The sequence below is a fragment of the Balearica regulorum genome, chromosome 1, assembly GCF_011004875.1.
Source record: "Balearica regulorum gibbericeps isolate bBalReg1 chromosome 1, bBalReg1.pri, whole genome shotgun sequence".
Lineage (NCBI taxonomy): Eukaryota > Metazoa > Chordata > Aves > Gruiformes > Gruidae > Balearica > Balearica regulorum.
In genome coordinates this window covers 215024176-215039606 of record NC_046184.1, presented here as the reverse complement: position 1 = coordinate 215039606, position 15431 = coordinate 215024176, and the positions used below count along the sequence as shown (strand labels likewise).

The 15431-nt window shown below is 48.4% G+C and overlaps 1 protein-coding gene across 4 annotated transcripts in view; it reads right to left on the bottom strand.

Moving 5' to 3' along the window:
- Positions 1 to 7597: 7597 nt before the first annotated feature.
- The window catches only part of PAK1 (p21 (RAC1) activated kinase 1), a 79939-nt gene continuing 72105 nt past the window's right edge, over positions 7598 to 15431 (bottom strand). For all 4 annotated transcript variants that reach the window (XM_075742549.1, XM_075742548.1, XM_075742550.1 and 1 more), the window contains 2 exons: positions 13959 to 14096; positions 7598 to 12048 (listed from right to left, as the gene is read on the bottom strand). In XM_075742549.1, the coding sequence (XP_075598664.1) occupies positions 11962 to 12048; positions 13959 to 14096 (225 nt within the window). In that variant the 3' untranslated portion in view covers positions 7598 to 11961. The remainder of the gene's footprint in view (positions 12049 to 13958; positions 14097 to 15431) is intronic.

Sequence of the window (15431 nt, the reverse complement as noted above, 5' to 3'; positions counted from 1 at the left end):
AAATCAGCAAACTGCCCTTGCAAATAGAGAGGGGAAGAACAGGGCAGAAATGATGGCCCAGAAGTTTTTGGGCAGCTCACATTACAAAGAGAAACTTTTAATTAGAAGATGAGCTACAGAGATGACAGCCTGGTTCACTCTGAAACCTAATGATGACCAGAAGGCATATAAGAGTTCCACTTTAAAAGCAGTATTGCTAATCCTTACTTAGCACCAGGTCCTAAAATACCATCATCTCTCTTTGGAATTAGAATATTAAATAAATGAGGGAACTGCCAGGTATGAAGGTAGAAGCAGTTGTTTTTATTGCTGATTGTCTTCCAGCTAATGCTCTGCTGGCTGGAGTAAAGGGACATGGGATTATGTGTGAGCCTCTAGAAATATTACTTGCTTTATGGTCTGATTCCTGGAAATGTGATAAACGTGGCAGGAAAGGGTGAGATTAAGAAGGCTGGTGGCACTGATGAGATGTAGGGAGCAGCAGCAGCAGCTTTTCCAGGTACCTTACAGTTTTGATTTCCCGAGTTGATCCACTGGATTTTTGTCCATATATATTTGTGGCCGTGTTGAGCCCAGCTTCATCACGGGGCCACGCTGAGGTCCTGATGGTCCATGCCCAGGGGAGGCATGGCATTGGGGGTGGCCAGGCAGGTTTGAGGAGTAGTGGAGAGCCCACAAAGCCTGAGAGCTTTGCTCTGCGTTTGAAGTCAGCAGCAAGGTCAGAGCTCCCTGAAATACCTTCTGAAGGGGTTTCACCATCATCCTTGCCCGGGCTGCCTTTCTTCCAGCTGCTGCATCCTCATGGTGCGGATGGACTCCGAAGGGTACGTGGGGGATCAGGGGACACGTTTGAGCAACATCGTCAGTGCAAAAAAAGATCCCTGCAGTGGAGGGAAGAGCCCTGAAAGATGAAAAAGGTCATTTAACACACAACCATAGCACCACCTCCTAACAAGCAAAGAAACCCCCAAGTATCTCTGTTCTCTGCCCTAAAATAACACTGTGGTTTTGCTTTCTTCTTGATACAGAGATGCAAAGTCTTCAGTGCTGTGGTTTACTCTGCAAACACCTGGCAAAGGACTCACCGGCCGAGCAGAGGCTGCTCTGGCTTCGGTATCTTCATCTCAGAGTTCATCAGCTTATGTCAACAGCAAATTCCTCACCCGGTGTCCCAGTCGGTGTCCTAGCCCTGCCGGGAGCTGGCAACGAAGGCAAGCGAGGATCTGCTGGAGCCCTGCCACCGGCGAGCCCAGCCTTGGAGTTTATGAGCCCATAAAGAAAATGCCTGCAAGGGACTGGTGCGGTACAAACCCGCCCCGAGGACATCAGCAGGGCAGGTCAGCCTTGAACCCTGCTGAGTTTTGACTCTGTTTGTGTCATGAGAAGATAAAAACAGGGTGAAAATGGCACAAACAGGGAGCAGGGATGGTCTCCCTGCCCAGCTGCTGGCCACAGTGTGGAGTATTTTGTTGGGAAATACATATCTTCATGTCCTCCCACCCTACGTCCTACCCTGTTGGGGACTTTTGTCCTCTTGCAATGTTCTGCCTTGGCAGCAGGAAGGGGCTGGTGTGTGTGTGTGTGTGTGTCCCTCCCCGGGCTGGGCTTGGGTATCCACCACCGAACAGTTGCACAACAAGCTGCTGCCGAGCCTTGGCAGCAGGTGACTCATGCAGGTAACGATGGCCCCGCGAGATTAATTACAGAAATAGCACCGTTTATGGCTTTAGTGTTTCCAAGAATAATAAGGGAGGCGGGGGGAGAAGGAGGAGGTGATCCGAACTGATCCAAACTTCAGCCCTCGCTCTCCCAGGGGACAGCAGTGTGCTGGCACAGACCCCACGGCCACGGGTGAGCAGCGTCTGCCTTTTGGAGATGAAAAGCAGAGCATCGGTTGGTGGAGGCACAGAGGATGGGCTGGGGGGAGGAAAGGACCTTGGGTGGCTCCAAGCTCCATCATTAGAGAGCAGAGATGACATCAGACCTGCAATGTGAGGCATGTCCAAGTATAAAGATGCTGCCAGCCAGCTTCATGCTGAGCCCTGGGGGACGAGGCTGCAGTGGGGTCTCTCTCCCCATCTCCCAGTCTGAAGCCTTTGACACATGGCTCTGAAACATCAAAAATCAGGGAGAGCATCAGCCTCCCGAAGCGTCAGTGCAGGAAAACTCAGGGCACAGTGGAAGCACCACGCAAATGGGGAGCAGCAGCTTTTGCATGGTGCTGGCAAGCCTACAGGGAAGCCAGGGTCTGACCCTGCTCCTGCATCCTCGGATATCTCCACCATCATTTCTCAGGCTGCTTGGACTGATCAGTTATTTTTAAGCCCACTTGCTCCCAAGAAATGCTGCTGTCCCTTCCCAAGTGACAGCAGTGGCTGTGAATAATGGTACAAAGCCCGTCGAGATGTGCCAAAGCCCTGGCAGTTTCTTCTGGAGTGTGCAACCCAGCAGGTGCAAAACTTACCCCAAGTGCCAGAATTTAAACTGAAAAAAATCAACTCAGGCAAGCAAAGTTGCTAGGCAGCTACTGCTGAGTCCTGGGGCTCAGAGAGGGACTCTGAGCGTCATTTGGGAGTGAGCCGCATCCCTCGGGCAGGGAACGGGGAGGGACCAGATGGATTCACCGTGCAGCCCAACCACGGGGAACCAGCCCCCCGGCACAAAGAGAAGCCACGCTGTGTGGATGGAGGGCGGCCGCGGGAGCTTTCACGTCACCCTTCAAAGTGGCCGGCAGCGACAAACTCTCTGCCTCTCGCAGCTGTTGCTGCAGCAACTCCGCTGCCTGCTGGCTGCTGGCGCCATGGACCGGCTGATACAGCGTTGTGTAAAGACGGGGAGAGACAGTCCTCACCCTTCTTCTATATTTTATAACCGTCCTTTATGAAATGGCATCGTCTTGTTCTTTCCTGGCAGAAGTCAGGGGATTGCAACGTGCCCAGGAGGATGCAACTTTATTTACCCCGAATGGGCCAAGAGAGTGTCAGAGGGGAAAAGCAGATGCAAGGACCAGTGAGGAAGAAGAGGGCCCAATAAACCATCCCTTGGCCAAATGTTTCTGTGCCCAAGCAATGTAATGTGGTAAATGGTGTGGGGGGACCATGACAGATGTCAGGAGTGAAGCACGTCAGGGTTTTGTTTCGTGAGTGCATGGGCAGCTGCTCTGTGCTGCCTCCTCCTGCCTTACAGAATCCCAGACTGGTCTGGGTTGGAAGGGACCTCAAAGCCCATCTAGTTCCAACCCCCTGCCATGGGCAGGGACACCCTCCACGAGACCAGCTTGCCCAAAGCCCCATCCAACCTGGCCTTCAACACTGCCAGGGAGCCAGGGGCAGCCACAGCTTCTCGGGGCAACCTGGGCCAGGGCCTCAGCACCCTCACAGGGAAGGATTTCTGCCTCCCATCTCATCTCCATCTCCCCTCCTGCAGCTTCAGGCCATTCCCCTTGGCCTGTCACTCCCTGCCCTTGTCACCAGTCCCTCTCCAGCTTTCCTGGAGCCCCTTTGGGGACTGGAAGGGGCTCTAAGGTCTCCCCGCAGCCTTCTCTTCTCCAGGCTGAACAAGCCCAACTCTCTCAGCCTGTCTCCATAGCAGAGGTGCTCCAGCCCTCGCATCATCTCCATGGCCTCCTCTGGACTTGCTCCAACAGCTTCATGTCATTCTTGTGCTGGGGACCCCCGAGCTGGACACAGTACTGCAGGGGGGGTCTCATAAGAGGGGAGTAGAAGGGGACAATACCCTCCTCCTTGGCGGGTGAATCTGGAGGACCACATTAGCACCTTCCCTGATGATCCCCTAGGTGGTAGGGACACTCTGCTGCTCCTCAGTGGGGATGTCACAGCAAGGTCCCCTGCTACCCCGGCATTATAAACCACACGCGTTACCCGTCAGGGACCTGCACAGCGTGTGATGCTCCTGAGCCCCCATGAGTTCTGTGGGGATTCAGAGCTGACGCTTCATCTTGGGTCAGCAAAGGTGTTTTCCACCACTTGGGCTCTTAAACCCGTGCTGTGCCCCATGTCTGTCAGCCTGGGACATGATGCTCATGCTGCAACTTTGTCACCATGGAGCCCCTCAGGTGACACCTTGTTGTCACCAGGATGAGCCCAGAGACCTCACCAGATGCTTCTCGCCCTTTGCATGGGTGGCCCAGGCAAGCAGAGCCAGGCTGACCAGAGGGAGCCACCATTGACAAGACATCGATTCCTCAGCACACCAACGCACACAGTGACATTGCCTAAAGCTCTCACACCCGCGTGGGTGCACCCAGCCCACCCTCCCCAGTGAAAGCCAAGCTGGACAGTGCCAGGGGACACCACCGCCTCTCTCTGCCCTAGCACCACTACTGACCATGCACTGGTCCTTCCTGGGCTGGGACCTGCCTGCCAGCTTCTTCATGGTGGCAAAGGAGATAGGACAACTTATAGTGTCCCTGGGTTGGGCTGTTCCCAAAACCTGGGGTGCCCCGGCGTGCCTACAAAACACAAAGACCTTGGGTGAGAGGTGGGGTTAGAGCCTGGCATGTTTGAGAAAATGAGGAATAGAAGAAAAAGTGGCAGATGCTTCCCACCTGGGGAACCATCATCCATGCAGCCATGAGCCTGAGGAAAGAAAAAAAAGAGTGGGGCCGGGGTGGGCAGAGTGTTTTTCCCCAAGACCAGTGCCCTCCTGTGCCAGCCCAGCCCCAGGAGCAGCCTTTGAGCATTTCAGCTCTCCACCAGTGAGAAACCGGAGGGCTGTTACCTGCCCACTGCCCTTCATGGCACGATCCAGGCACACCACTACAGCTGCACTCGTGGCCAGCAGGACCCTGGCTGTCACTGCCAGCAGAGCTGCTAGCCCCAAATTTATACCGGTTGGTGTAGGGAGAGGGATGGGGCCTAGTTCCCTTCACCCATGGCTGCATTTGGAGAAGATGAGTTTCTGCTCAGCAGTGCCTCCCAGCCCCTCTGAACCCTGCCAGCCGTCACAACATAGTGGTGACACGTCCCTTCTCTGTTATCAGGCTTAACCAGTACGCCAGCACGGACCTGGCCCACCAGAAAGCCCCACCAGACCCAGGGGAAGGATGGAGGTGTCTGCAAACACCCACCCTGTTGGTGTACACAGAGGACCCAGCGTCGGGGACCTGTGCTGCGCTGGGAGCAGAGAGCCTGTCCTCGATGGCTCCCATGTAACTGTTGGCCTGGGAGGAACACGGTCGCCTTAGGAGGCTGCCACAACCCCTAAGTGTAAATAATAACTTAAAAATGAGGCAGGAGCAAAGCTGGAGATGGGGTGATCGCAGGGGAATGGACCTACTGAGGCACTGAAGCCCGTGTCATGACCATCTCCTTATCCCTGCTGGTGCATGCCACCTGCCTTCAGCACGCAGCCGCCAAAAGAAACATAAAAAGCTTCTTTTTAGATTGCTCATGGAAACTGAGTAACATAAAAGGAAGCGAATCCCCAGCGCAGCTGCCAGGAGAGGGCATTACAGCCCCAGGAATGAGGAAGGACCTGCCAGCAAAGCCCAGCAAGCTCCCTGCTCATGGTGCTCAAGCTACAGACCCTCCCAAAAAATGAGCTTGGGAACCACAACTCAGAAGTCTTCCAGGTGCTGCTAAAAATGAGGGACTCCATAAAAGCATCATCTGCATGGGGTGCTGCAGTTTTCCCCTCAGCGTGAGGTAAGGAACATCTTTTTGCTGTTGTACCCACCAGCATATTGCTGCTCCTACCACTACTTCCCCTATTTTGCTCCCAAATAAACTAATATCCTGCAATTACACACAGAGTAACTGTTCCCACTAGGCTTTAGCCACCACTTCGCTCTGGCTCAGACCTGAAGGTGTGTGTTCCCCAAAGCTTCTCCCCATCTTTTCTCCCCTCTTCTGCCTCCACAGATCAGTTGGTCTAACACAAGGCATCACCTCTCCCTGTAAACCTCACCCCAGAGTCACATGGGAGCTGAGAGGACAACGCAATAAATTTAAGGATGAAAAAGTAAAACTAATATAAAGATCTGGGGGAGCTGACACAGAAATAGCAATAATTGCATGTGTAGCTTCAGGACACCCCTTCAAGACCATCGCATGTGCAGAAGGAAGAAAATGAGGCATTGCGGATAGAGAACCGGGGCTGGGATGTATTTTGCAGCCAGGACCAGTGCAGAAGCTCATGTCCTTTGCCATGGTTCTGCCTTCCCACATGCAGCTGAGTGGGTCCTTTCTTTTCTCTATTTCAAAGGTGCCACCACAAACCTGCTGCACGTACACGAGCAGCTGAGGAGAGCACTGGTGAACATCATATTCTGCTGTTTTGGACCTCAGAAATGCACCCACAGCAGACAGGCACCAAGGTTTGAAAGGGTGATCCCGTGCCTGGGCCAACTTCATTTAGGGGCTTCTGAAGTGGAGATGTGTTGAGACCTCAGTTTTGTAGAGATGTTTGGTTAAAGGCTGAAAGCTTCAGAATTATTTATCTGACTTCAAAACTGATTCAGCTATCAAAAAAACTTCCACTAATTATTTATTTTTAAATTTGGCTATGAATTCACCTTTGAGGTAAGCTCCCTAGGGCTCTGAAGAGCCTTCAGATGAGTTACACTTCACTGAAATCAACATCAACCATTTCTTAAAGCCTTGAAATCACTCATCGTCCAACATCTCCCACACCCAGCAACTGCTGGGCAATTCAACCAAGTTCATCTCAAGGGAAGAGGCCTCCAAGACAAAAAGTCCCCCCAGAAATCATGGAATATGGTAGCTAGTTAGACTGTGCATCCTCCACAGGGCAGGAAGCAGAGCCACCAAACACCAATCCAGTAGCATTTTCAGGGGCACGTTACCAGGAGCGTAAGTTTGCCTGGTACCCTGTTTGGTGGAGCTTCAGAGGAGGAGGTGGTGGCAGCCCAGTTAGATTTCCTTTCTCTAATGGGACAAGGAGATGCCACATGGGATGCTACCACATCACGGCAAAGAGAATCGCCCACAATCCCAGCCAGTTGGGCTGCAACGTTCCTCTTGCTCAAGTGATGGGGCCCCTCGTCTTTGCACAAACCGGAGAAACAGGTCTCTCCTCTGGCTTTCCCAAAAAAGAGCTGGGGGGGGGGGGGGGTGGCACAGGCTTCCTCCCCAAACCATGACGTTCCTGCTCCCTGCTGCAATGAGGGACTTGTGCAAACAAGTCCATAGGATGATAAAGTCCTGCTCGTGTCATCAGCTTCATCTTACCAACCCCGCAAGAAAAAGCAATGCTGGGGAAGGTGGGTGTAGGTACCTAACCCAAACCCTCCCCTGATTTCCTCCTTCACATGAGGAGCCTCGGACACCAAGCTCTACCTGGGGAGAAAACAAGCATCCAGGAGGCAACAATTTCCCTTGCCAGCCACTCCCTCCTCAAGCCACGGTCTAGATTGTGCTTCCAGACCGATGTTTGTCAGAGCATTAACTACACCTGAGTGGTAAAAATCACACTTGATGCAACAGCTTTTAGCATAGTCACTTTGCTTGATCGAATAGGTGATTAATCTAGACAGATCAGAGAAACAAAACTCCTCCTTTAAGCACCCCTGCTCAGTTCTACTGTCACTGCAAAGGTCATTGAAACAACAAGTGAAGGAGAACCAAGTCATTCATTCAGGTTTTATTTAATGTTTCGGTTTTATTTTTAGAATGGCTGTGCTGACCTCACACGTTATACAAACCTGGCACAACAGGAGAGTTACGCCAAGGCAGTATGAAGATATACACATTATCTAGCTGATTTTAAAACTGCAACAGCCCCTGTATTTCCAGGTGGGACATGATGATACAAAGACGTTTGCCAGCAGGTTAAAGCTGCAGTCAGAAATCTGCAGGTGCAGAGTGACAAAGGCTTTTTTCACAATCACGACACCAAAGCCCAGTGGCCGCTGACCCGATCCCAAAGCAGTACTGATTGTGAAAAGACGCTGTACCGATGCTGCAAGGCAAGAGGGAATGAGCTGCTTGTCATCCACAGAAGCCTGTGTTAAATTTGCTTCTGCCGTTTCACGCACCCGCGAAATCTGGCCTCTCTTCAGTTCCTTGGCACATCAAGGTCATCTCCTCTGCTCTAGCTCCCACTTTGCCTTTTCAGCTGAATTTTGTCATTTCTGCAAACCTCCGGGATTAGCTCCAGCTCTCTTAGCACGGGCTGTGACTCAAAGTCATATTGCTGCTCCAGTCTCCACTTCCAGCACCTCTTCCTCTCCCAGACTCCTTTCTGCTCTCCTCCGAGATGTTGCTGCCTTGCGATGCAGCAGGCTGCTGCGACACTCCCTGAATTTCCTTGGCAATTGCGCAGGTGAGGTTTTAACCTTTGCTTCATCCTACCCTTGCTTTCCTTGGACCAACTCCACCTTCTTCTGCAGCTCTTCCCACCACTTCTCTACAGGGATCCATTTTGGCAGCAAGTTTCAGTCCAGCTCCCATCTCTGTATTGCAGTTTCATTACTGTTGGCTATTACCTGTCAAAGTTGGCAGCTGCTTCTCTAAGATCCCATCTTTGGTGTTGTGAGTTGTCATGAGCAACAAAAGAATGGGTCATAGAGCATTAATTATCCATACACTTGAACCAGTTCAGCTTACGACCCCAAAATACACCTACAGGCTCTCTATTACTGTTGAAGTAAGAAACCATTAAAAAGTCTGATTTTATGGTGGGAAGATGAATGGAGAATCGGACTTTACCAATTTTAACATTGAAGACGCCATCATCTACTGTACAAAGGGATTATGCAAGCTCTTAATTAGGAATGAGGTTCAAACAAATATTATTCTTGGACTTCCTTTGGACAATTTTACTTTCAGCCAAGGATGTTGGGCTTTAAAGAAGCAAGTACCTACTTACAGGCCATTGCAGTCCACTCTTGCACAGTACTTTGCTGCAAATGTGCCCTACTTACACCAACCCGCGGCATTTTGAGAGACAGATGGATTAGGATACTAACAGAGACCTCAGCTAAGAAGCAACAGCCTTTTACATGCCTCACATTTCTGACCAGGCAACATTTTTGGCACTTTCTCAAAACCAGGCCCCCTGAAAAGGGGCGTCAAGCTGGTAACAAAACACTGCGGCAACCCCAGTTGTTTTGCAAAATAGTGGTTTTGTGTCCGATGTGTCTTCTCAAGCCCAAACCAGATAGTTTAAGTCAAGTAAGTGTCTCCATGGAAACCTCCTTTCTCAAGGAGCCTCCTTGCTGGAGAAAACCATGCACCCCTTTTGTTTAAAAGGGGAACAGTTTGGTGGGTCTGCCTACTCCTCTCCCACACAAACTCTTGGCCCTGGTGAACTCCGAATCAATCGTTTGTTTAAAGAAAACCTAAAGTTATACAAATCAATGCCCATTCTTGAAATATAGGAGGCATCTTGTCGAAGTTACTGGTTGCTTCTTAACTATGACAATCTTTGTTTTGGAAAAGATGAGTTTTAGCCTCTCCCTCCACCAAGCCCTTTGTAAGCTGTAGCACATTGTATCATTTCTGGCATAGGATTGCTCGAAATCCCTCAAAAAGGAAGCCAATTTTCTGAAAGGATACTCAAACAATTGAATATTTTATGTTCTAATACAGAAGATAGACTTTAATATTAATAGGCAAATAAATAATTAAGGGCTGTGATTAAAAATGGTTAACTCAGGCGACTCAGTTCATAGAGTATTTTTTTTAAAAAAGCAAAGCCAAAGTTCTCTAGTTGGAGTCACTTTCAAATCACAGCGGAGTCAAGATGTTCTCAGAAAAATAAGCCCCAGAGGTTAAGTCAGAGAGTTGCTATTTAAGAGCACTCTTCAGACAGGAAGGTGCTGTTAAGGGCTATGTGAAAACTCATGCCAGGTGATGCACAGATGAAGAAAGAGTGGAGGAAAGGATGTATCTCAGAACAACAACAAAAATAATCCTATTCTCTTAAGCTTAAGGTAGTTACAAAATTTTTTAAGATTTTCTGAGAACATAAAAACATGATGTGCCTGTTAACTTGAAATGAGGTCCAGGCACACCGTAGCTGTTGCCTCCTTTTCCCACCCATCACAGGTGGAGAAAAAAACCAAAAGCCTGGGACAAGATGACACACGTTCATGGTCACAGCCTTGCAGCTTCCCAGTGGAGAAGGAAAGGCTTTTGGCAAACCTCCTCTCAAGCAGCTAAAAGAAACCAGTCAGGACCAATTCAAAGTACAAGTCAAGGAGACAGAAGCACACCACTAGCACAAGAAGAGGGATAAACATTTCTGTCGATTCCTTTCCATTATGCAGCAGAGAATTGAGAAGAGCAACTTATGCACATACAAATAACCTTTTCTACCTTCTTTGGGGAAATTTAGCAGCAATTGTGCTGCAGAAAAATAAGTTCACGCACGCGGTCGCGGATAGGGCATATCTGCATTAAGGTTCTCATCTCAATGGGATGCAGAGGATGGAGTGGGGAAGGGAGCTAAAGAGAAGTCAGAGACATTAAACACATTTGTGGATCGGATTTAATCCTGTGCTGTCAAAAAAAGTCAATTGCCAAATGTGCAAGACCAGAGCCGTAAGAGATTTTAGATCAAGTGAGATCTAGCCCCTAATTCCTTTCTTCCCATGTATGCCATCTTGAGTCTTCCAGAGGAAACATAAACAAACTCCTTATCAAAAAGAATTATTCAAGGGTAGTGGCCTTTCATTTCACAATCTCCACCTAAGCTCCAAGGAGAGGAGCTCATCCATAGATAATATTCCTCTCTGAGCTGGCAGGTTTACTGGTTTGCCCAAGGAATTCATCCTTGGATATAAGCTTTGCCGGGGGAAACAGACTTGTCTTGGTGACAGTGAATTCTCCAATCCTCCCTCAGTCCCAAGTTAAGAAACGCAGCAGTCATTTTATTAAAAATCAGTATACAGTTGAACATAAGCCCAGTGTTTACAACCAATCCCTCTAGTAGTTCCAGGTTTCCTGTTGTTTCACAGACCATTAGCAACCAAAGGAATCAGTAGCATAAAGAAACCACTATCATTTAAAAAAAAAAAATTAAAGTCCCCACATCTCCAAGAAGAAAGCAGCATCCATAATCAGTTTGTTTTCCATTGGACTTGCTCTAAGAAACAGGAGTTTTCAACATCATTTTGCAGGCAAATCTTATCTTTGTAATAGTAATTGCTCTGTTTGCTTTATCATACAGGGCAAGGGTCTCCAAGAAGCCTCACAGCGCTGATAAAATAACCCAACAAGAGCTCTCTGTCAATTTGTCCTGCGTTTTACCTTCTAGAACATCAGAAACATTTGAGATTTAACTAGTTGAGTTGAAACTAAAGGGGGAGGAGGGGCCTCAATTCACACAATTTGGCAAGAAGATCATCCATGAATTAAGTTCTCCAGTGGCTGCAGGAAGCACACAGAGGCTTTCTCCATGCTCCCTCGAAGCATCCAGCAGTGCTGTAGGAGGGATGCGTATTCACACCCTCATTCCCCTTTCAGCTGTTAAAGCCGTTCACATTGCTGCTGCCTGCTTCCTTCCCTCCTCAAGACATCCAAAGCACAGAGCAGCCTCAGTGGTGTAATAGCAGCTTGGCAGAAGCAGGAAAAGTCCAGCCAGCAAAAGATTTAATTTATTAAGATAAACATGGTCTAAGGCTCCATATTATTTTTAAAAATAAACACAGTAAGAAATATGAAAACAAACTGGCTTTGCTACGTGTAGGTCAGGTTCAGATGTTCTCAGAAAGACCTTCGCAACCGTACAAAATACTCTTCCCCTCTCACTCCCATCACAAGGATGGAAAGACAGTTTGCTGTGTAAGATCAGCAATGTCCCTGTTGCGTGTCCTTCCGCATTCAGTGAAAAATACCTCTGCCACTCTTCAGGGCAGATCAAAGTTTGAAGAACACCTCTGTGAAGAAGGAGCAGAAGGAGAGAGGGGCAAGTAATTCAGTCTCTGAAATGAATATCTAAAAGTCTTGACACGACGGCTGTGTTGACTCCACTACTTTAGTGGTTGTTCTTGGCTGCCTCTTTAGCTGCAATAATCAGAGGAGTGAGACTAGATAGAGGCTTTGCAATTTTCAGGAACTGGTGCTAGGAAGAAGAAAAAGAAAAAGGGTTAAATTTTTCAGAACACAGAATCATAGAATGGTTTGGGTTGGTAGGGACCTTAAAGATCAAAATATTGGCACCTAGACCTATATGAAGTCTAACAACCTAGTCAAAGCTCTGAAAGGTGAAACTAAAAGGTCTGTTACCCCCACAAACTTTTGGGGCTTGCCTGAAGTGATGAACAGATTTTCACCCAACACACGCTAAATTCTCCAATGTTTGTACCTGTTCAAGACTAAGGAAAACTCAGTGAATTCCCCTGGAGAATGAGAAAGTCTTGCAAAATCTATAGTGAAATTCTGTGTGGAACAAGGTGAACTAAAAACAACCTGAAAAATGTTGAAATACAAAGCATGGTGCTTCCTTCAGGAATCACCTCTCATTTCTCTCTTCCCTGTTATCACAGGTCTGGTGAAAACATTTCCTTGACCTTCTACAGATATTAGAAATTTGCAAAAAAGCTGGAGTTTAGGAGAACAGCACAGAGCTTGCAACACAGAACCCTTCAGTCAGTCTCCTATGCAAGGTGTTCTGTTAAGTAAAACAATATTGATTATCAAAACAGCTCTCAGATGAGACTGAAGGCATGTGGGGCAAGTTCACAAGCTGTTCTGAAAACAGAAAACAACTATAGCCCACCGGACTTTTGAGCATCGGAAGGGATCAATCACCCAAGGCAACACGCTTCAGAGATGGGAAAAAAAATCATCAGAGGCCAAAAGGCAGTCAAAAACAGGAAGAAATGTTACAGTCAAAATGTCCTCCTGCTCTGAGGAACAGAATATTACTGCTCTCTGACATTTTAGGGCTGGAAAATCCAGGAGAAAAAGTGGTCTTTCAACTACTGCCATTCTGTCAGTGACTAACACTTTATTACAGTCTCAGAAGGCAACAACGCACCCAAACTGAATACACACTAGACAAACTAGTGGAAAGAAAGGAAAACTAAAAAGGGAACTCTCTCACAGTTGAGGTCGGAGTGGCCCTGATCACAGATTTATCTTACAAAGAGCTGAAGCACATTTTCCACCTCCATGGCAAATTTAACAGAAGGAAAAGACAAACCACTCCTCTCATCCATGTTGGTAAAAAGCCTGGCAGCTTGGCCCTCTCCTTTCACCAGGAGTTCAGACTAAGGCACCAGGTTTTCAGTGAAATAACTGATGATAGGGTGGTGAGGCCCTGGCACAGGTTGCCCCAAGAAGCTGTGGCTGCCCCTGGCTCCCTGGCAGTGTTGAAGGGCAGGTTGGATGGGGCTTTGGGCAACCTGGGCTAGTGGAGGGTGTCCCTGCCCATGGCAGGGGGTTGGAACTAGATGGGCTGTGTGGTCCCTTCCAACCCAAACCATTCTATGATTAAGATATCTCACAACCTTCTGTCACTTCTGTAAGAAATAGTATCTGGCAAAATGTGGTATGCTCCAATTAGTGCAAGGCATGCATATTCCGAAGAGCTTTGTGATCCCTCCACCAGAAGGGAGACAACCAGAACATCTGATAGCTAGAAGCCCTCCTGCTGTCCAAATCAGAACAAGCCTGGCCAGACCATGACAACACATACAGATGTCAGGGCCAGCTATGTGAAGAAGTCACAGGAATTAAGGGGCTCAGCATTTGTCAGGCCTGGGGCACAGCTATTATTTGAGGTTGGTTACAGAACATGCTGCACAGCTGCTGCTAGTAGCAAGTGCAGCATAAAAAAGGAGTAGTCTGTTAACCCTTTATTACAGACTTAGGTTCTGGGGTTGGTTTGTGGGATTTTTTTTTCTGACAGGTTACCTCAGCTGTGCTTGTGCCTTCAGTTGCTGCAGTATTTAAGACCGCAAGATCATCCCTCCATAAGCGTGGTCGCACTCAGGATTGCATGATTCAGCCCTGTTCCCCATCACCTACCTGTAGCAGCTCTTTCGCAGAACCTCTCTTTTCCACATCCATTTCAAGACAGCGATTTAAGAAGTCTCGGAATATGGGTGAAAGCTTTTCTGGATTCTGCAGTTCTGGAGTCCCATTAGTAGCAATGAGATACAGGGCCTAAAGCAAAAACAAGCACCAAAGAAATAGGAGGTTATAAAGGTTAGATTTCATCTCTGGATTACAGAGACACCCATTTCTCCTCTCACTCCCCCCAATTCAATGGAGAGAAAAAAAAAAAACCCTTATCAGGGTGACTAATCAATGCTTAAGTTTCAGCAAACAGAATAACTGCCAGCCCTATTTTTATGTGGATGGGATCCAATCCTTTATTGTTTTACCCTTGTAATCTGGGTTTGGATCCTGCAGCCCTCTCAAGGGATTAGGAGGACAAAAACAACATTCCAGACCATGTTTACATAGGGAAGTTAACTGGCATGACTCTACCAGTGCTAGACTCCTACAATAACTATATCCTCATGGGAAGGTACCCCTGAATAAATAGGAGATTTTGTTCTGTTGGTATTTTGCCTGAGTGCACAAGCCCTAGAAACTCAACACTATAAAGATACAGCTGGCTCCTTACAGAAGATGTCCAGCAGACCCTCAAGCAGCTTTTAATATCCTGCAGAAACAAGCAGTTTTGCTGCTGTTTTGGGATGAAGCATTCACACACATACACCCCTCTGAGAATCAATGGACTCAGAATTCATCCATTTCAGGATTTCACAGAATCACAGAATGGTTTGTGTTGGAAGGGACCTCAAAGCCCATCTAGTTCCAACCCCCTGCCATGGGCAGGGACACCCTCCACTAGCCCAGGTTGCCCAAAGCCCCATCCAACCTGGCCTTCAACACTGCCAGGGAGCCAGGGGCAGCCACAGCTTCTCGGGGCAACCTGTGCCAGGGCCTCAGCACCCTCACAGGGAAGGATTTCTGCCTCCCATCTCATCTCCATCTCCCCTTCTGCAGCTTCAGGCCATTCCCCTTGGCCTGTCACTCCCTGCCCTTGGCACCAGCCCCTCTCCAGCTTTCCTGGAGCCCCTGGAGGGACTGGTAGGGGCTCTAAGGTCTCCCCGAAGCCTTTTCTTCTCCAGGCTAAACAGGCCCAACTCTCTCATGTCATGCAAGAAACTTCCTGGATGGATTTTACCAGGAAACAGAAATTTGTCAAGAGACTTGTTAATATGCAGAACCTTTGAGCACATCACTCAGCACATCCCATGGGAGTGGAAGCAGTCCGATAGCCTGGGAATTGGCACAACTTGAATTAAATGAGGCCAAATTCCTGTTTTTAACCACCCTTATTTAACTCAACACTCAGTTTCTTTCCTTCCACTCTTCTCTGTTGCTGCTCTTCTCTTCCAAAAATCACTTCCAGTGCAAGGGACAGTGACGAAAGTTAAACAGAATTTTATCACATGCTTTCATCCTGCGTAGTTGAGGAAGAAGTCA